Raw genomic sequence first — 22,390 nt, 5'->3', positions numbered from 1 at the left:
GTAAGACCTGTGTTCAGTGCTGTAATAATAAAAATAGGACTTATTGTTGCAACTGCAAAGCATGAGTTGGGCTTACTCATTAAAAAAACAAGCATTCCAGTACTTTCTGGAAATTTCTGAAACAAATAAATCAGTTAATCATTTCCATCATGTTATTAATGTCTTAAGGTTTATTTAATTTCCTTTTGTTTGAAGTTTGAAGCTTATTTGTGACTTCACAGACAAGGCTTGACAAAATGCAATATTACAATACTTCAGCACAAAATGAATTTGCTATGAGTTTGTCATGTTTTACAGAAATGAAAATATCAAGGGAATATAAGCAAAATTTAAAGCATAAAAAAAAAATTCACTCCAGGTAATAATACAAAACATATTTGACAATAATACAGTTATTACAATTTAGTACTTGTACAATATTTTGAAACGAGATTCTGAGCACGTTTACAGCTTGCTTTATGAATCGATGAAGTCTAGATATGCAGAGGAATTTGGCTGAAACAATGGTTTCCATTGTCCGCACTGAATTCAGCTCCATTCTCTTCCATGATAAAGACATTATCGGGCAGCAGTGTGTGTAGTGGTCAGGGCTCTGGACTCTGGGTGGAGGGTCTGTGGGTTCAGTCCCAGGTGTGGGACACTGCTGTTGTACCCTTGAACAAAGCATTGGGACTTTACCTAATGCTCCAGTAAATGCCCAGCTAACGCAGAAGAGCGCAGCTGAAACTTGCGCCACGTCCAACCAAATGATCGCTTCCTTCATTCAGCTCATTTGCAACAAACCTATTTAAATAAATGTGCGCTCAGGTTTGCAGTGGATGGAAGTGAAAACGGAACACCAGCCAACTTATTACTATGTGTATGTTTTGATGTATTGGAGATATTGGGTAATAACTGTAATCACTGTCTCCAAGTGAGATTAATGTGTGAACAAATATGGTTTCTATGCAAATAATAAATATAACTACTTTCAGCAAATGTTTGTGTAATGGGGCTAAAATAATCCCCTTACTTAAAATATGGTGTTTATATGTTTTTATTTATGTATTCTCTAATTAGTGTTATTGAAGATGTTCAATCGCTATATCTGCATATTAATCTGCATATTAACCTCGCACGGGATTGTGTATATGTATAGAAAGTATAGAAAACCGAAATGTTTATTCTGTGTATATGTAAAGAGGCACAGTTCATGGAAAGCTTTGTTTGGCTGTTGCAGATGGTACTATACATAAATATATATATTTTCTAGAATACGTTTTTGAGAAAACAGCCTGTGGCTCAAATAATAATATTTGTTTCGATCAAATAACAGACATGTAACTATATCTGTTAAGACTCTTTTGAGACACTTTATTTTGCTCGGAACATTTATTTTATTTGTATTGTCTTTAGAGACTGTGTTTGTTAAGGAGGGGCCTGTGAAATTAGAACATATGTAAAGAGAAAAGAAAAAAGTAACCGATGTAAGGGTGACATTGTGTGACCGCGATGTGTTTATGTGGTGATTGGTAACAGATACAAGAGGTACAACTGCGCAGTCAACACGACTAGTTAGGACAGAAAAAGGCCTGAAAAGTGGCTTAACTTGGAAAAGAGCAGTCCAAATCTCTTCGGCAAAGGAACTAAATAAATCAAAGTTTTTTTCTAAGACTGTTATCAGGCTTGAATGTGTTGAGGTCTGTTAAGAGATCGGAGTCGGGGCACTTCACTGTTTCATTGGGTTTGGGGAAATAGGAGAAGATTTGTACAGGTCGTTTTCATTTTTGTTAATTTTTATATCACAAATGTGGGATGGGAGATGGTCTCGAAGTTAAAAAATATCCTGTAACTCTTATTACTACAGCCTTATATTTAGATACAGTCGCAGGCCAAACTACTGTGTATTGTTGTTATAGGAGACTTACCGGTGAAGTGAAGAAGGGAAAGTGGACACCCATAGTGCGGACCAGCTCCTGTGTATTGTCCCTAGTCGATTTAGAGTCACCCAGTCCAGGGATAGATTTTACCCACTGGGTTTTCCAACCTTTCCCGACACAAGTAGCGAGAATTAAATTGCTCTCGCTTATATTTGCAAGCCTTAATTTTGTTAATGAATGTAAATTAATCAACTGGATATGAGAATGTTTTGAGTTGAGAATGTGAATAATACAGCTGGTAACATTGCGATATGCTTGATTGTGTAGTAAAATGAAAATATGAGACATAATCCAGGGTAGTTTGCAAGAATATTAGTAATGAGGAGAGCAACCAGACTTATTCCAGGTCTGAAGGGAATGTCCTACTGAGAGACTGAGGAACTGAACCTTTTCACCCTGGAACAGAGGAGACTACGTGGGGACTTGATCCAAGTCTTCAAAATCATGAAGATCAGCAGGGACACACGCACCCGGGGACACAAATGGAAATTGGGCTTCAAGGCATTCAAAACAGAAAACAGGAGACACTTCTTCACACAGAGAGGCGTCACAATCTGAACAAACTCCCCAGCGATGTGGCTGAAGAGACAATTTGTGAACATTCAAAAACAGACTGGATAGGATCCTATTTGTACACGTTCTTAAGACAGTCATCTCCCCCTTTTCTTCTGTCTTTGTCAAAGTAGTGCATTATGGGATTGCAGGGAGTTCATGAATATTCTCATGACGGCTCATCTAGAGACAGCACTTCGTCAATAAAGAGTTCTCGTCAGGAAAGGTGAAAATATTTCTCTTTGGCAAAGATTGAAGTTCCAGTTTTAAACAGGTGGAGTTGACTGTCTTCTTTAGATGGAGGGTTTTGTCACAACAGTACAATGTCACTTTCACAACAGAAATAGAGAGAGTACTATCAAGAGTCAGAAACATGCTAAAGTGCTAAAAGACATGACTCTCAAAGTTCATGTATTTGCCGGAGGTTTGTAGATTTGCAATGGGAAATGTCATTCCAGAATCAATACATTGCTTTATTTTTATCTTCAACAGAAATGTCACACCTGAAATACAAAAAGGTAAAGTTAAATATTTATTGGCAAACATTTTAAAAGAACAACTCAAATTTGTTTTATATGTCAGAATAAATGTGTATATGATTATTAAAAATGTGAGCTTTTTAAGGGCTGCTTTTTGTTTGAGGTTAATATACAACCTTGTTCATCTCCTTTCAATTGTACTAAGAACGGAAAACTGTTTCTAAAACATTCCCTGAGTTTAATGAGAATATATCAATGGATGTTTTCCTAACTTTCCCATCAAATTATTTCTCCATCTTATACAGTGTACTATTATCTCTCACCCAGAAACCTGTACAGGCAATCCTTGAACAAGGGTGGGCTTCGACAACATTGAGACCCAGCGCTCTCTGCACGACCACATTTCTCTCACATCCAAATTGAGGTATCAGTCTAATTTGACACTCAAAGGAATAGATTTCCTGCTTTTCCTGTTTTTAGCCATACTGTCTTTAGAACCACGGTTTGCAGGAGCTATGATGACTGTGTTTCACTTTATAAGGCAATATAAAGAGATTTTTAAAAATCCTGAAGTTGCTTCTGGAAGATATTCCTTCTCAAAATAATATGTCAGTTTTGGAGCATGTATTGCTCTGTGCTCCCGAATATATGACTGTGTTACTGGGAATTATGTACAAACTGTATTATTGCGAATATGATGCAAGTTATTGGAAAAATGGGTAGTAAAGAAACTGTGTTATTCAAGGACTGCATGTCCATTTCAGAAATTGAATTAAGAGCAGAGAGATTGTAGTGCCGTTCTACCACCCATAGGTGGCACAAGGGTATATAAGGCTAAGAGAGATACAGATGGGTGACAAATTAAAGGAAAACCCAACATAAAGTGTCTCAGTAAGGTGTTGGGCACCACGAGCCCCAGAACAGCTTCAATGCTCTTGGCACACATTCTACGAGTCTCTGGACTCTATTGGAGGGATGAACACCATTCTTCCAAAAGATATTCCCTCATTAGGGGTTTTGATGATGGTGGTGGACAGTGCCGTCTAACACGTCGGTCCACAATCTCCCACAGGTGTTCAATTGGGTTGAGATCTGGTGACTGAAGGCCATAGCATATGATTCACATCATTTTCATCCTCATCACACCATTCAGTGACCCCCGTGCCCTGTGGATGGGCATTGTCATCCTGGAAGAGACCACTCCCATCAGGACAGAAATGTGTCACCACAGGATAAAGGTGATCACTCAGAATAACTCTGTCATGATTTGCAGTGACCCTTCCCTCAAAGGGACAAGTGGACCCAAACCATGCCAGGAAAATGCCCCCCACAAAATAACAGAGCCTCCGGACCCCCTCACTATAGGGGTCCAGCAGTCAGGCCTGTCCCATTCTCTTGTGTCCCACCTGCCCTCACCCACTTGTCCAGAACACGAGCCAGTTGAGCGTCTGTGTGACTGAAGCTCCTGCCATTCGTGCCCCAATAATGACCCTCTTTCACAGTCACTGAGATCCTTTCCTCTTGCCATCTTGATCCAAAATCCAGGTCAGCTGGGCTGCTCAGCATTTCTATTCATGCCACAGAGTCTGATAGGATGTTAAATGCTTAATTGTATCATGCAGTACACCTGTATGGAGGCATCTGCATTTGTTATGTTCCTCCACTAATTTATCCAGGGTTTTCCTTTAATTTGTCACCCATCTGTAGTGTAGAGATGTGTATCATGGTGGCTGGAGGCAAATAACATGAACAAGTTGTACAAATAAATGTTTAAACTTTATTCTGGTGTCCCTCGTACCCATTACAGAAATCTACAGCACCTTTAGAAAATAAGGTACTTAGTTGTTCAATTAAAAGGTAAACCTAAGTGTGGATAGAAAAGGAATTTACAGCAAATGTTTTCCAAAAGCTACAGATATGGTCTTGCCTCCATAAACAACACATCTGACCACATCAGGGGAAATAAACATAAACAAATATTTTTACAACCCGATTCAGTCATGCAAGGGGGTGGAATATAAATTAGCAGATTTACGTCTGTAGTATTACACATTAATTCTACTTTTTTTGTTTGCTTAAATTTCTCTCCCATACCTCAGTTATTCGCAGTTGTTCCCTTTAATGAGTAAGAAAGTCCCCACAGCCACTCCCAGCAGCCCGAAAGTCAGACCAGCTCCACAGAACACTGTCGCACCGACGTTTGATGATTTTGTCTGAATGTCCACCTCTGTGAAAAAAAAGTCCATGTCTATTATAATCTATGATTATATAGTTTAGAGGTAATAAAAACGACACTGCTACAGGACTGAATTGAGAAGAGAACTGAAGAAATTATTATAAATATTACTCATTCTTCTTGGCAAAATTGTTCAACCTCTGTCAAGTCAGATGGGAATTGTTGGTGGACAGCAATCGTCAATCTTGCCACAGAGTTTTACTGTAGGACAGGTTCTTGTGTCACTTGTGTTGTGTGCTTGGGGTCATTGTCCTGCTGAAAGGTCAATCTCCACTCCAGTCTTGGGGCTTTTTCAGACTGAAACAGATTTTCCTCAAGGATTTGCCTATATTTAGCATCATTAATTTTCCTCTCTTCTCTGACCTTCTTACCCATCTGTTCAGTTTGGAAGGATGGCTGCTCTAAGCAGCATTAATTAACTTGACTGTGCTCCGAGGGATATTCAATGCTTTTGAAATCCTTTTATACCCTTCCCCTGATCTGTCACTTTCTGCAATGTTATCCCTGGGGTTGTTCTGAAAGCTCTTTGGTCTTCATTGTAGTTTATTTGCTTTGAATGCACTCACTGTGGGACGTTACAGTGTCTTGAATCTGAAGTCATGTGAACCACTTCAATTGTGCACAGATGGACTCCGTTCAAGGGAAAAGCCATTAAAATTATTTAATATTATTATTGCATTAAATGCATCAAAATGTCAGGTTGTAACACAACAAAATGTGAAAAACTACAATGGGGGTTAATACTTCCTATATATATATATTCCAAATTAATGGACTGCTTACACATTCTTACTCACCCCAGAGTCTGGTGAGCACTTGTGGAAGAGCACTGTGCTCCACCTGGCAGGAGTAGATGTCTCCCAGCTCAGGGGTGAAGGTCAGGAAGGAGAACATATTGAAGGTGAAATCTTCATTGGACAGCAGCTCTGTCTGTCTAACTCCCTCTGACACGGGGTGGTTATTCTTGGTCCAAGTCACATTGACATCCATTGGGTGGAAGTTCTTGACGGCGCAGATGAGTGTATTGGGCGTCTCCAGCTCCAGCATGTTCCTTGGGTACACCATTACATCAGGGGGGTCTGTGAGGACAATGTGCAGTGCTGTGAAAAAGTCTCAAGAACCATTAAGAAATAGAAAGTCTTATTCAATTACATTTAAAACGTATGTGTACTGTGCTACCGTCACTATAAAAGGATGCTGGGATGTCCTATCACCTTATGTTTTATATTTTTATCTCACCATTTATGTTGTTTTATATTGTAACTATAAGAACATAAGAACATAAGAAAGTTTACAAACGAGAGGAGGCCATTCACCCCATCGTGCTCGTTTAGTGTAATTAATAACATTAAGTGATCAAGGATCCTATCCAGTCTGTTTTTGAATGTTCCCAAATTGTCTCTTCAGCCACATCGCTGGGGAGTTTGTTCAGATTGTGACGCCTCTCTGTGTGAAGAAGTGTCTCCTGTTTTCTGTCTTGAATGCCTTGAAGCCCAATTTCCATTTGTGTCCCCGGGTGTGTGTGTCCCTGCTGATCTGGAAAAGCTCCTCTGGTTTGATGTGGTCGATGCCTTTCATGATTTTGAAGACTTGGATCAAGTCCCCACGTAGTCTCCTCTGTTCCAGGGTGAAAAGGTTCAGGTCCTCAGTCTCTCAGGAGGACTTTCCCTTCAGACCTGGAATAAGTCTGGTTGCTCTCCTCTGAACTGCCTCTAGAGCAGCGATATCTTTCTTGAAGTGTGGAGCCCAGAACTGTCCAGAGTATCCAGATGAGCTCTAATTAGTGCATTGTACAGTCTGAACATCACTGTCCTTGTTCTCAATTCTACACATTTGACAATATACCCTAGCATTGTGTTTGTCTTTTTTATTGCTTCCCCACATTGTTTGGATGGAGAAAGTGAGGAGTCCACATAGACTCCTAGGTCTTTCTCATGTGTTACTTCATCTAGTTCTGTTCCTCCCATAGTGTAATTATAGTGGACATTTATGTTACTTGCATGTATTACCTTGCACTTGTCCACATTGAATTTCATCTGTCAGGTGTCGCCTACAACTGAATATTATCTAAGTCCCTTTGAATAGCCTGTGCTGCCGAGATTGTATCTGCTGAGCCACCTATTTTAGTATCTTCTGCAAATTTGACAAGTTTGCTAACTATCCCAGAGTCCAGATCATTAATATAGATTAGAAAAAGCACAGGCCCTAGTACTGATACCTGTGGAACTCAACTAACAACCTCACTCCAGTTAGAAGTGACTCCTCTAATCGACACCCTCTGTTTCCTACACATCAACCAGTTCATAATCCATCTACTTACATTACCCTGAATGTCTACAGCTCCCAAAACAATTAATACAGTCATTTGAACTCTTGATAATTTTGCAAATCTGATTGTATATTTTCATTGATTTCACACAAATTACAAACTACATATACAATTTTCCCCAAAAACTACACAATAATAAAGGTTCATGTTTTCAAAAAAATTAACACAGCCACCTAAACCCCTGACATAGTAAGCAAAACTAACAGTAACTTTTTGCTTGTTTTCTCACAAATTACAAAAATGCACACACCATTTTTCCAAAACACAACAAAACTCTACATAAAGTTCAACTTTCGGTTCAATTTGCCATCTTGTCAAATTCACATGGCATGTGCTCAATTGCCATCAAATTGTAAAGTAAGTAAACCACACAATACAGGAAGTGCAGCTTGCTCAGTTCTTCACACAGCAAGCAGCACTTTGCTATGTATAAAGGGAGTCGCCTGTGAAAACCCTGGAGCCTGAACAAACAATGGAGGAGCCTGGAGAAAGAGTTAGAAAATGAGGTGTAAGAATCAGAGGAACTAGAGTAGATAGAGAGGAGAGGAGAGGAAAGGAGAGGGAGAGGGAGAGGAGGAGGAGGAGAGAGTGTGGAAGTAAACTTCAAATTTCTCTCTTTGCAAGACTTTACTGCTTGTATACTTAAATAAGATAGGTCAAGCCTAGGGTCAGGTCAGAAGGTAGCTTGACCTCTGTTTGAATTTATTATGTGCATCTGGGAGACAATGTCAAACTGTGTGATTTATAGTTTTTCTCAATTGCGTACAAGCATTTTTCTAAAAGGGTGACATGAGTTTCTACAGCATAAAAGCAATGATAAAATCCCAACATCCATTTAGAATTGTTTTAATCATTTTCTTGCCTTTGTAGTTTGATACACATTTAATCAATGAATGCAAAATGCACTCAAACGTGTTAGTTGCAGTTGTGTTCATCCGCTCAGTTAATCAGCAAACATGAGGGCGCCCAATTCTAAACTGGCCAATCAGTGTTGGTAAATCAGCACTATATCATGGGTAGTGGGCTCCTGGTAACCTCTTCTGACGCAGACACAATGGAAGAAGGAAGAAAGAAAGAAAGTGCTTGAGAGAAGGAAGAAGTGGATGAGGAACAAAACCAGGAGCCATATCTGATGAGATTTGAACAACAATAGTCTAAACAAGACTTGTGAAACTATTCTATTCCAATGTACAAAGCAAATCACATTACAGTATGAATTACAGTACTGTAAATCAAGATGTTTGATTATATGGTCTTGCTGGACAACTATCTGTTCCAGTGCTGTAGCCGTCGGCGACTCTTCTCTGAAGAACAAGAAACTGCAATAGTGGACCTGGTCCGGGTGAACAATGTAATTTGCCTTCAGAAGATCAAGCAAAAGACTACTGAAGATGATCAAACATACCTACAGTCAGCATTGCAATCATAGACAGGGTTCTTCAAAAACATGATGTAAGACTGAAACATGTAGAGTCCCCTGTGACCTGAACTCTGAGAGGCCGAAGGAGATCTGGTGCCAGGTTGCTCAGGTTTGTAAAGCTTTACCACAGTATTTTAACAAATGTATTACTGTATTGTACTGAGTATGGTACTGCAAATATGTACAAAAGCCTTGCATCTAATATCCCGTTTCCACTGGCCATGTTCAGGTGCACCTCAGTGTGGTCGTGCTGTAACCTTCACACAAACTTTGCTGGCAGCGTTTCCACTCACTGTCGTGGGTCCAACTGCCCTAGGAAGAGACTGAGACACGAAAGGTCAAACCGCAGTCTGGATGCTCGGCACTCTGGGATTTAGTGTTTTAAACTGGAGGCTGAAATATCGCTAACATTAAAGTGCAATAAACTTTGGGCTGAAATGTTTTGACAATATCTAACACAGTCTTATAGTATAAGTTATACAAGATATTCAAAAGTAGAAACCGGGACACATTGAAACAATATAGAAAACAAATTGCATCACTTAAAAATATGATTGTTAGAAAATTAAGTGTTCATTTTGACGTATATTTTCCATTTTCATCTAGTTTATTTTGTTTACCAGAAAATAACCGTGTTAGTTCTCCCTGTATCATGATCCGATTAACATTGACGATAAAGCTTAATGTAAGTATCCAGATATTCTCCTGTATAATTTATCTTTGGGAGAAAGAGCTGCGTTGCATTATTAAATACAATGCGCTGGGTTTAAATCTGTCCTGTAGCCACTACATGTCTATATCATGAAATATACAGTATGACAGTCACAGCCTGATACATGTGTATATAAATACGGCTACAACACGCTGGCATCCATAACTTACTGGAACAGTTTTCCCACAAATTCAGTGTTAACGTGTTTTTCTTCTGTGTACCTGCAGCTTTATCAATGTGCAAAATAAAATAATCACTCATAAAATACATCAACTTTTATTGTAAATGGGATTCCTTTAAAAACACATTTGACACTGTAATGAATGGATCGGTTGTATTAATCGCTAAGTTATGTGAGGTTGAAAGGTTTGTATTTCTGCAGTCGGTAAAGTGTCTATACTTGGATTACCATTAACATATAGTTATAGCGATAATTAGGGCTATATAATTAAATATAATTAAAATATATGATTCTTCATGTGATTGATCACAAAAATTAGCCTGTTTTAAACATTTTAATAGTTTTAAGACAGTGTAAACAGGGGGATGCTAAAAACAGTAATTTTGGAATTTAAAAAAAAAAAAAAATTCAGTAAACTTAGAAAAATGTGAGAGGCTTATGTAGAGCTAGGCCGTATGGAATTTGGAGGCCATATGTCACATGGTATGGCGTCCATTTTGGATTTAATGTCAAATTTTCAAACATCTTCTCTGTAACGGTTGGTCCAATTGACACAAAATGTTGTACACATGCACTCGACTAGGTCCTCCATCACATTCCTTTAATAATTAATCAAAATGATTGATGGAACAAGATGGCCGCCATGAGCCAATCAATTTTCAACAATGGTGAAATGTGTCATAAACAGCGGGTTTGAACTACATTAGAGTGTGTTAGACTGAATGGTACTGTGCAAATGTGTACTTGGCCTTTGCATTGCTGCTTGCAGCTATATTTATTATTGTTATTATTGTAATCATCATCAAGATATGTGCTAGTAGATATGCATTTTAAATGGCACAACTTGACTCCATTAACGTATTACTCTTTCTACAGATTTGTAACTGCAAACAACACTTTTTGCTACATTATTTTTAATTTACTTATCAGACGTCTTTAACCAGGGCAACTTACAGCTGAAACAAAATACACAGAAACATTTCACAATTTATGATACAGTAACAGCAGCTACAATAAAGCAGGTTATAATTTAACCTATATAATTTATAGTTTAATTGTGCACGTTTCATTCATGGCGTTAATGGACTTATGGATGCATGTATTAAACAAGTCCTTAATGTTTTAGAGGGAAACCCAGATCTGCTGTATTTATTTATTAATTAATTTAACTTGTAAATGGGCACACGTTAACTGAATTGTATTTGCCTTCATACTGTCTCTATGGGGCTGTTATACAACAGACCTGCACACCATTCACAACAGTCTGAAACACCATCCAGTTGGTCATAAAATATTAATAACATCGGCTGCCATCGCTCCGAATATTATCCTTCAGTTTATTTTTATCTAGTCTCGGCACTGCACCGGTCCTGTGCAAGTCTTTAATGCACTCGGATATTAACTGTAAGCAGTCATTGTTTCTGTATGTGGATTTCACTCCATGCTGCTAATAAAACTGTAATCCCACATGGCACTTTGTATCGGATCTCTTCCCTGTCTGTCTACAAGTCAAGCACAGATCTCTGCTTCTGAAAGAGAAGGATTTCTTCAGTGGGGTGGCGGACGCTTATGGCCACGTCTGGCAGCAGATAGTTAACCGGCCACAAAACACGGACACGTCCGGACGCTTAAGCAAGTGGAAATACCCATTTAAGCTTCCGGGGTTGGACGCGCCAGTGGAAAATTATTTTATTTGAATAATTCTTGGTCCTGTTCCCCTGATTTGGTGGTGGTTAAAAAAAGTGCTGATAGCCTTCGTTAGCTAAATTGCCCCGGTATCTCTGTAGGACTTCTGGATTTTCTCCTAAAAGAAAATGACAATGAATGCATCACCGACACAGCAATCAGCCCAATTCAATTTTAGCATGCATCATATTCCTAAATTGTTATCATATATCACACACACATAGTGTACAGATACAGTGCTGTGCAAAAGACTAACACAGCAGTGCATTTCCATAAAATAATGCATAATACAGTGGAGACGTCTGTCCAGGTCAAATTGATCACTATAAGCGGATGATCATTATAACCGTTTTTTTTTTAATGCAGATTACCATTTAATTAACATATATTTATTACATGAATATAAAGTAATGAAACAGACAGCTTCACTATTACCTGAATTGTATTGACTTTCAAAATATATCGGTAGTGCAAATAGATAGTCTATAAGCCACAGTCTGCCAGTGATTTCAATGCACTTCAAATAAAATAAATAAACTGTAGACTATCAATGCTGAATGCCAATGGTAGCAGAGTTTGAGAACAAACGTAATCATAAAATATTCTGATCTTAGTCAAAAATAAAAACTGCATAACAATAACTAGCTTACAAAAAATGAGGCTGCCTGTTTTGTGTGTCGGCTCTGTGCCACCTGGAAAATCAATTCACAAACTTGTCAGTTGATGTCTGGATCATGGTTTTGTCCAAAACCAAGTTCACTTTTTACTAACTTGCATGAGATTAGTCTAGATAATTAAGACTAATCTGTGTTTAGACTTTTTAAGTACAGTGTTGACCATTCTGTCCCAAGCGTTTTGATCCATATAAGTGGTTGATCGCTATAACCGTGATCGCTATAAGTGGTCTCCACTGTATACCCCTTTGATCACAAAAGGGAAAAAAGTTCCTGTTCACTACGTCGGTACTGCGCATGCTAATACGTGAGTGTTTACACCACTCTTGAGCTCTCAGAGAGACAGTTTAGCACCACATCCGCCAACAGAGCAATTACAATGAATACCTCGCAAACATCAACTGTTATATCATGACTGAAAGGACAACTCCAAGAGGACTGAACCCAGCTCCAATAGATCAGACACACACGTTGAGAAGGAGGAGGATAATAAATGGACAGTAGCTCTGCTGCTGAACCTGATACAGACGGCACTGCTGGTGTTAGCAAGCGTTGGAAAATGGCAACAAGGCAATACAATCCAAAATGATCTAAGTTAGGGATTTACTTACACCGGGAAGGAGGACGAGCGAAGACCACAGTGTGTCGAGAACATGAAGCAGCGCATCTGAGGCGCCACTTCACCAGGAAATGTGATCTGAAGGATGAGCCTGTTGATTTTTTCAGAGGAAACTAAAAGACCTGCAGCAGCGCAAGTCCACCATAAGGAACAGTGTTACTCCAGTTTCCAAAGCCCAAGAAGCATCTCACCATGCTAGTCTGTGGATTGCTAAAGCAGGTAAGCCCACACTATTGGTGAAGAACTTAGATTACCATTAGCAAAAGAGCAGAAGTGCATATGTGTGGAGAAATAGCTGCTCAACGGCTCGACCTGGTGTCCCTTTCCAATGACAGAATTATTGACATGGCAGATGATGTCAGAAGTGCACTGATAGAGCGCATTAAGATGAGCAGATGCTTTCACTACAGTTAGAGGAGTCTACTGATGTTGCTGATTTGGCCAATTTGCAAGTTTATAGATATGAGTTTGAGGGTATGTCCCACAAGGTAGAGTGATTGCTCTGTCCTTGCTCTGGATGAAGGGATGGCTGAAGTGGTGTTTGTCCCGCCCCTCCTCCACTGTGATTGGATGGCTGAGTAACAAGTGACAGTGACGAGCGCTGTGTTTTACCCTAAGTTAAACATTTTTCACCTCTCTGTGACCAGAAAGAAATGCCCAGCGCTCAGCGCCTCGTCACACTTCTGGATTTTTACATACGCGGCGTTTGAAAAAATACACTGGCCTCAGGAAAAAACGCTTTGGTGGACACACGGATTAGAGAGGTCACTCTGGATGTGAAGTGGACGCACTGCAGCATCCGCCGCGGCGAGGCAATGGCAGTCAAGAACATGCCTGAGGATTTAAAATCTGCGCTAGACTCTGCTGTCAAAGTAGTGAATTTTATCAAAGCCTGACCAATGAATTCAAGTCTGTTCAGTGTGCTTTGTAATGAAAAGGGCAGTGAGCATGTGCAGCTTTTGCTACACACTGAAGTGAGATGGTTATCAAGGGGCAGATACTCACAGGGCTCTTTGAACTGCACTCTGTTTCTGCAAGACCAGAAATCTCCTTTGGCAAGTCTAATTGATGATCCAGTATGGCTGATACAATTAGTCTACCTGGCTGATATATTCTCACCTTTGAATGAGCTGATTATGGGACTGCAACAATTGTTTATGTGTTTGACAGGATCACTGCTATGAAGAAAAAGCTGTGGATCAGAAACCCCTTTACTGTTGATGTCACGAGAATACTCGAGGATCTGTCCTGTGCAGGAGAAGTTGCTTGAATTATATGATGATACTTTGATGTCAGAATTTAAACTGTCACTGTTGAACTTCTGGATCCAAAGACAGAGTGACTACCCAGCCCTCTAATTAAAGGCTGTGCAGTTCTCTGCTCTCACTGCAATCAAGACAAAGTATCGCAACAAAATGAATGCTGAACCACATCTGCTTTTGAAGCTCATCGCCCTCGTCCCTGACATTGCAAGGCTTTCCTCGGCTAAACAGGCTCACCCCTCTCACTAAAAGTGCTCAGTGCTCTTTTCATTATTTGTGCACGTGCGTGTGTGCGCTCATGTTGGTCATTGAGATTTTCTGTGGTTCCTATGATAAGGTGACTTGTAGGTGGTACTTGGATGCTTTGGTTTGATCTGATCTACATTTATATATATACAATATGAATCATTACTTTAAGGAATTGGCAATATTTAACATGAGAAGCTATAAATAAAGACAATGGTCATTACCTCTAAACACGCAAGGCTCAGAGTGAACAGTTTTTTCCAGTTTCCAGTGAAATTCCCCTGAACTCTCCTCTTAAAGGGACAGCGCCACCGCACATGCGCACTAACACCACAGCTGCAATACGTACACAGAAGCGCATCTCTGTAGAAATTAGGCAAACATCTAATGTATCTAATTTATTTTAACTATTAAATACAAACTATCAAAATGAAAAGCAAGATGTACACAAATCCATCACCTGTTTTAATCTATGCGAGCTTACACAACAAAACTAACACAAGAAGTAAATCAATGAGGGGCATGTTAAATAAGTCATTTACCCACAAACTTCTAAATTCACATTACATGTATTATAAGTATATGCATATTAAAATCTTGAACATAGTCAGTTAAAATTAAAAGTTCCACTTACATTTCTCAGCTTGTAATCACACCAGCTACAGTCTTTTGCCTTTCTTGGTAATCTCACATGTCCAACTCCCAGGTTTAATTTCTTATGGGGGTGTTTGTTGTGTGAACCTGCTTTAAAGTCAACTGTTTGCTAAATATGCTAAATGTTATACAGATTTAGAGGGAAGATATATATGTGTGTGTGTGTGTGTGTGTGTGTGTGTGTGTGTGTTTGTTTAAAATTGAAATAGCTTTTTCAGTCAGAATACCAGAATGAACTTTAAATGGACTTGTCCAGTTGGAAGTATTCTTAATTTTGTCACACATCTGACTAAAGCAAGTCTTTTCAGTTTTTCAGGCAATTGACATGTCTTGGTGGAAATTTACACTAGACATGCCTCTACAAAATATTGAAAAAAAAGTAACCACCAACATGACCCTTTTTGGCTACAAAAGAGGAGAATTGAGCAATGCTTCAGAATACCTGGCAATGTAATGAGACACATACAAATAGAACACAATGATAAACTATATCATATACTATATACTCCTTGCTCCCTTTCCCGTAGCCATTGACTGTGAACCTACATCTTCACAGCACTTAACTTTCACCGTCCAGGATGTAGGACCTCACTTAGTGTACTTGCCTGTGTAAATTGTAAATTGGAATTTGTAAAATGTATTATATTTTTAATTGCTGTGTTTTATGTTAATTGAATTTGTAATGATTGATGCCTTTATTGAACTGTATTTTTGCACTTTGTTTTGCACTTATTTTGTAACTCGCCCTGGATAATAATAATAATAATAATAATAATAATAATAATAATAATAATAATAATAATAATAATAATAATATATCAAAGAACAGACTTAGAGCAAAAACATATCACAATTCAGAAATACATCAGTAAAATTGATGAATAAATGGTACTCATAAGCTTACCTTATAATGCACTATAGTATATGTAATGAAATAGAATTATAAGATATTTAATAGCAGCAAATAAATGGCATAGCAGATTATCATAATAGATTGATGTTGGCGTGAAAATGTCATGTTATAATACCTTTTATTAAGTATGTTATTAAATATATTATAATGTATTATAGCAAAAAAGTTTAAATAAAAATGTCAAATAATATATTTATAATTTGTAATAATAATCATTTAACAATGAATAACAATTAATAACGTGTTAATAGATTGTTTATAATGGAAACTTAAAATAAAGTGTTACCGATATTTTTACTAAACATGATCAGTGCCTATTCATGTTAACTAAATCATTAGCAAAAGGTTTATTAGATGTTTTCTGGGACCTTTGTGCATCATATTAATGAGATCATTATTCATTTGTGGGGCAAAAACAGTATATTCCACTGTTTGATGATGAAGATCTGTTTGCATAACATCCTAAAACTCCAGAACTACTCCCTTCCAGGTTGTTGTTTAAAATAATTGGTTGTTTGCCTTATTGGGTCTGACTGGATAATTTACTCCTTGAAGGCGGGATTAAGCACAGTATCAGCCAGAGAGCTGGACTTCTGAGTACATCACCCAATCAGATGCGTTGTATTTGTCCCGCCTTCTAAAGGCAAGTAACCAATAGACTTCAGAGAGCTTGTGACAAGGATGTTCAGCTAAAAATTATAGTCAGCAGCTCAACCCCACAGCTGAAGTCATTTTTTTAAGGCTGGATATGACATTCGCATATATGCCCATAATGCCCTAAATCACTACTCTGACTTCACTCACAATGAATATGCATGACTGTGCATTATTTTTGTTCAGTTTTACAAGGTGCTCGGTTTGCAAGTTCTTACCCTTTGCCTCTGGTGGGTTCCCTTCAGCAATTGTAGCCAGGTCATAGAAGCAAATCTGTTTAGCTCTCACTGCCAGCAGCACCCAAGCAGGATTGATACCAATCTGGTCTGCAAAGTCTGGCAATGTCATCTTTAGGACATTCTCAGTGAAATCAGTGGAGAGCGCTGGATCTCCGTCCAGCTCTATGTTGAACTTTGTGTTTGTAAAATTGGACTGGCAGGCAATTAGATTCACACCATGGTGCAGAACTGTGAAATAACCACAACAGAGTAATGTTATTGTTGCAGAGATTCATTTTGAAACCCTGTCTGACATTTGGTACATTATCGTCAAGATGATGATCAGTCATTTATGTCCAATAGGTTCAGCATTATGTTGGTATGTTGCTGCTGTAGCTGATACAGTTATTGTATTATTATTATGCAGGTAAGACCATTCAATTTGAATCAAATCTGAAATATTAAATCATAAATTAAGAGTTGGAAGTTATATTGATTAGACGGATTTTTAAGACAAGGGATTAAAGAGGAGAATGTGTAATTAGATTGGTAAAGTGTAATTGCATCAAACGGAACAAAGAAACAACATCATTGTATAAAATGTGATTTAGAAAAGGATGATTTTGGAAGATTAACAAAGGATGAATGGAGATTCTGACAAATGTATGGAAAGAATGTGAATAGTTAAGGTTTTTCTGCTGTTACTGAGGTGTAAGGGAAACGTTTAAGATAAAGAGTGAAATTATGATTCACTATGATTTAAATAGAAATTGCACAGGACGATGATTTAGTAAGTAATTATTGACAAAGAGTAGGCCGAAATGTTCTGTTTCTGTAAACAAGTAGTAAATAAATGTAAGTAGACATTAAAAGGAAAATAAGTAGTTCAAAGTAATTACAGTGCAAGTTAACTGTTTAAGCCATAACGTTTATAACATGTTAATTGTTTATAAAGGTGTGCATGCATGTAGGTGATTAGAGTTGTTGCTATATAGTCAAAAACTAAATGGTCAGGAAGACAGGCTGCTGTAGCTCATACAGTTATTGTATTATTATTTTCGAGAACACAAGTGAAAAAAAATAAATGTGTTGCACCTGAATTGACTTGAACTCTCATTCTACATGTATAACACATGATGGGTGATTTAGAGAGACCTGGAAAACCTGCAGGATTGCAGCTCTCCAGGACCAGGGTTTGCCTCCCCTGCTGTAGAGGGTTATGGGACAGGCCTAAGTTCATCAGCTTTTCTGAGTAGGGTGTTCCAGTATGTTTTCATGCAATGGAATATCCTATAAAGGGCAAAAAGGGAATATCAATCTATAAAAGCTGACTGGGAATTGTATTTGGTGATGTCATCCTTCTGGACTCAGCAGAAACCTCCCGCATCAAGGGGACAGAGGGGGTTGTAGTTCTGCTGGTGAGGCTGCATGGATCAGACTCTTGGAGGAGTGTCTGAGAGGGCGGTTCAAATGCAAACGGCAATCTGACTGCCCTTGAAATACCCTGGTTATAAAACAGTTACTGATACAACCACTTATAAACTGCCTGTAATGTATTCATACAAAATATCAAAGTGTCAAATGAGGGCATTGATTCTGCTGCAGCCTGGAGAATGATACAAGGGTGGAGATGCAGAGGTTTTCTTCTTCTCATCTTCATAAACATGGGGTTGTCACTCTATTGCAATCAAACAGTATGCGAGAAATAACGATAACACTTTAGATTGAGTGGCGTCAATAGATATTTAATAGTTATTTAATTAATAATCTATTTGTGTTCAACAAATACGCTATTGTGTTCTCTAGAATGTTTATTAGCTATATCTATAGATGTGCCATATGGAAGCCATGTTGCGTGCACTAAATATCTATAAACACACCATAAGGACACTACACGAACATGCAAAACCAATACAACTAGACCTAATATTTATTTACATAAATACATTTATACATCTAATCAGCAGGCATTTAAAGTATACACAAATGGCAATGAAGCACAAAGTATACTGTAAACAAATGCTGTAAATATCCCTCTAATTTATTATTATTATTATTATTTTTTATTATTATTTTTATTATTATTATTATTATTATTATTATTATTATTATTAATTATTTATTTATTTATTTATTTATTTATATTTTTTATTTCTTGGCAGACGCCCTCATCCTGGGTGACTTACAACATAAGTGCATAAGTGCATAAGTGCACACATTGCAGTATGTTATTCCACTCCACACACGTTGTACAATCGCCTGTATATTACCATGTTATTTACCGTAAAATACCACGTGACTTTTTTAGGCTTCATTATGTTAAATTGCTCCGGATTGCACTAAATGTTGTATTGAAAGATAAAGAGAAATAAAAAGTGACACATTGAGCTACCGAACGGAAATGTGTGTGATTCAAAACCCACCCAAACTGCTCTGTGTATCTGTACATCACTAATAAGTCAAGTATCTCTAACCAGTTTGTACAATAGTGTACTGGAATAACACTAAACACATAGCTTACTGATTATCAACGAACCTTCTATTAATAGGTTTAATAGCATATCAATAGATGTTTTATTTCATGTCATTTGCAACTTAAAATAAAGTGAACGCTATTTATACCTTATTGATGCTCTGTGAACCTACTATTAACAGCTACATTTCACTCTGTAGTGGTAACATAACAACACGGTATACAATGAGAGGTTTAATGAAAATTGGTCAAAACTACACAGATTTATTAGATTTTTCTTATTTTTTTACCATTAAATCAATAACGCAGATATTAGGAAAACAATAGCAGATGTAATGCTTTCAATACATGATTTTTCATTTGAAACATTGCAATGCACATGAATAAACCCAACATTAGAACAATTCTGCATTTTCATATACTTTCAACACTTTAAAAGTCCCACATATTATTAAACACTTTATTTATTGCTTAATTTACAATAAAATTAGAAGAATGGCAAAACAAACATATACAAATATACTGTTACATCAATAGTGTGAACACATGTGACGTCACGAGTACCTGCCGCTGCCATCTTGGTAGACAAGCGAAGCGATTCACCGATCCGGAGGTCAAAATGTTCAATATTTGTTTACATTTACAAGCGTTAAAAATTGATAAACATGCCGTCGTTTAGTGCAGTGTTTGGATGATCAAATGGACATGATAGGGAAACTGATAGATCATATTATAGATTGCCTGGTGATTTTACACCAAGGAGAACAGACAGGAGAGATCACAGGCTCGCCGTGAGAAGTGGTTGACAAATATTGATTGATCGGACATAAACCCCTCCAGCTATGACAATCTCAGAATATGCTCTGATCACTTTATCAGTTGAATTTGTTGAGAGTTATTGTGTGTTTTATTTAATGTTAATTTAAATTAACCATGAATGTACATTTAAAGGGATAAGCTTAAACATTCCAGTTTATTTGATTGAAATCATATATATTATATACAATCTTGAATTAAAATAATATTTTATATTTATTCTAAATGAATGGCGGCTAACTGTAAACCTAATGTAACATTATTATTTTTTAATATAGTGATTCAGTTAAAAAAAATAAAAAGCAAAGATAAGTCAAAATCTGCCTGATTTCATGGAGGTTTTGAGCAATGTTTTTTGACTTCGAAATGACTCAGAATCGTGCATTTCAGGTCTCCAATTTTCTAAATGTTATTGGGTTGACCCCCTCCCCCATGAATTCCTGCCGATGCCACTGGTAGCAAATGTAATACAAAGCAAGTTATATTAACACCAGTTAGAGTTAAATTAAATGTCAGAAATCAAAAACAATACATCATTATCCTTATTATTATTAAGCTGTGTTAAAGCCTTATTAAATTATTACATACATAGGTATTGATTTATTAAATATTATAAAAAATGTTTATATTTTTAAAATCAATACATGAAAAATAACTCCCCCACTGTGTGGAACTGAACCCACAGCTCCAGATTCACAGCCGTGAATGGCTACACCAGCACATACACAGTAAAGCGCCCCCTGTGAAAGCTGTTTTAAGTAGCAGCCAACTGTCCAAATTAGGTGTAGTCTATATGACAGAATTATTGTAATTCATTCAAAATAAATGTATAAATTGGGAAAAATATGTGTGTATGTATGGGGTTACAGCATTCTGTTACATACGCTTTTTGGATATGCCCCCCCAGCAGCACAGCAGCCCCGCGTCACAATCACAGCACCATCGATCGACCCACCCCCTGCATGTGATTGGTGCCTCAAGGTCGAACCCCACCCCCTCATGTGATTGACATGCATACAAAAAAATTGTTTGCCAAATGAAATTGAAAGATCAATTAGGCAAATTAAATTGAAAGATCAATTGTCAAAGAGCGCAATAAATTAATGAATTGATTTATGAATTGATGAACGAATTTACGAATTGACTAATTAATTTACACAACCTAAAGGTGAGTACACAAGAAAGTGTCAAATATAGGGATGAAAAGACTTTGTCATCTTTACAGTTACTTATTGCATGCAGAGTTGATATTACTTTACTGTAATTATTACTGTATATATATATATATATATATATATATATATATATATATATATACAAAGTTAGCTCCATTTTAATTGGTTTTGCATTTTAATGTAGTGTCCTTATGGTGTGTTTATAGATATTTAATTAACAGTCTACAACTTGTACAAGTGCACGCAATGTGGCTTCCATATGGCACATCTATAGTTATAGCTAATAAACATTCAAGAGAACACAATAGCATGTTTGTTGAACACATATAGTTTATTAATTAAATAACTATTAAATAGCTATTGAGGCCACTCAACCTAAAGTGTTACAGAAATAACGAGATGGATCAATATATGATACATATATGGCAGTTGACTGCAGAGTGATTTGAATGGAAATATGAGCAAATACTAGTCACTAAAAAGAGAGAACAACCCTGGGTATCAAGAGCTTGTGTTGGACATAAGGTTTCGAATTGTTTAGTTCTCAATTTAAACTGAACTAAAATTAACATTGTTATTATAATATATAAACCTTTTTATGTTTGTTCTGTTAACAGGTAAAATGTATGTATTATTTAGTACATACATAAATCAAACTTGAACTTACCCTCAGCATGGGTGTGGACAAGGATCACTCCCAGTAAGGCACTGCAGACAACGGACTTCATTCTCCTGGCTTTAAACGCAGTTCAGTTTGACTATATTTATATTAACTGTTAGGTCTATGCAGCCCTTGCTTTCAGCTGAACTGGTCTCTGCAGTCCTTGTGTAATACCTGAGCAGGGCAGTGACAGATGTTCACTCCTACAGTACAGCTGTGCAGTGTAAGCACCGTCTGCACCGGGAGGTTAAAATAACCACTATCTTCTCAACAGACAATCAGGAAGTGCTCTGTTTGCACTGCTGTTGCCAGGCAGAATTCTTACAAATCTTTACAAGAACTTGGGCTCCGAACTGATCAGCTATAATCAGGCACATTCAAGCTTTCAAAACATCTCCAGGATAAAGCTGTGGAAAGGCACATATCAGGGGAGGGGTATAAAATATATAAAGACATTCAATATCTCTTGGAGCACACTGAGGACAATCATTAAGAAGTGGAAGAAATACGG

At 37.5% G+C, this 22,390-nt stretch overlaps 1 protein-coding gene across 1 annotated transcript; it reads right to left on the bottom strand.

The window, feature by feature from the left end:
• Positions 1–147: 147 nt before the first annotated feature.
• On the bottom strand, positions 148–22,153 carry LOC136771708 (H-2 class II histocompatibility antigen, A-U alpha chain). Its single transcript, XM_066724182.1, has 5 exons — positions 21,886–22,153; positions 16,755–17,003; positions 5,984–6,265; positions 5,045–5,177; positions 148–2,974 (listed from the first exon to the last, which is right to left on the bottom strand). The coding sequence occupies exons 1-4, from the start codon at positions 21,944–21,946 to the stop codon at positions 5,050–5,052; spliced, it is 720 nt and encodes a 239-aa protein (XP_066580279.1). The 5' UTR covers positions 21,947–22,153; the 3' UTR covers positions 148–2,974; positions 5,045–5,049.
• Between the last annotated feature and the right edge of the window lie 237 nt (positions 22,154–22,390).

The sequence above is a fragment of the Amia ocellicauda genome, chromosome 15 (assembly GCF_036373705.1).
Source record: "Amia ocellicauda isolate fAmiCal2 chromosome 15, fAmiCal2.hap1, whole genome shotgun sequence".
NCBI lineage: Eukaryota > Metazoa > Chordata > Actinopteri > Amiiformes > Amiidae > Amia > Amia ocellicauda.
This window is presented reverse-complemented; position numbering and strand designations above follow the sequence as displayed.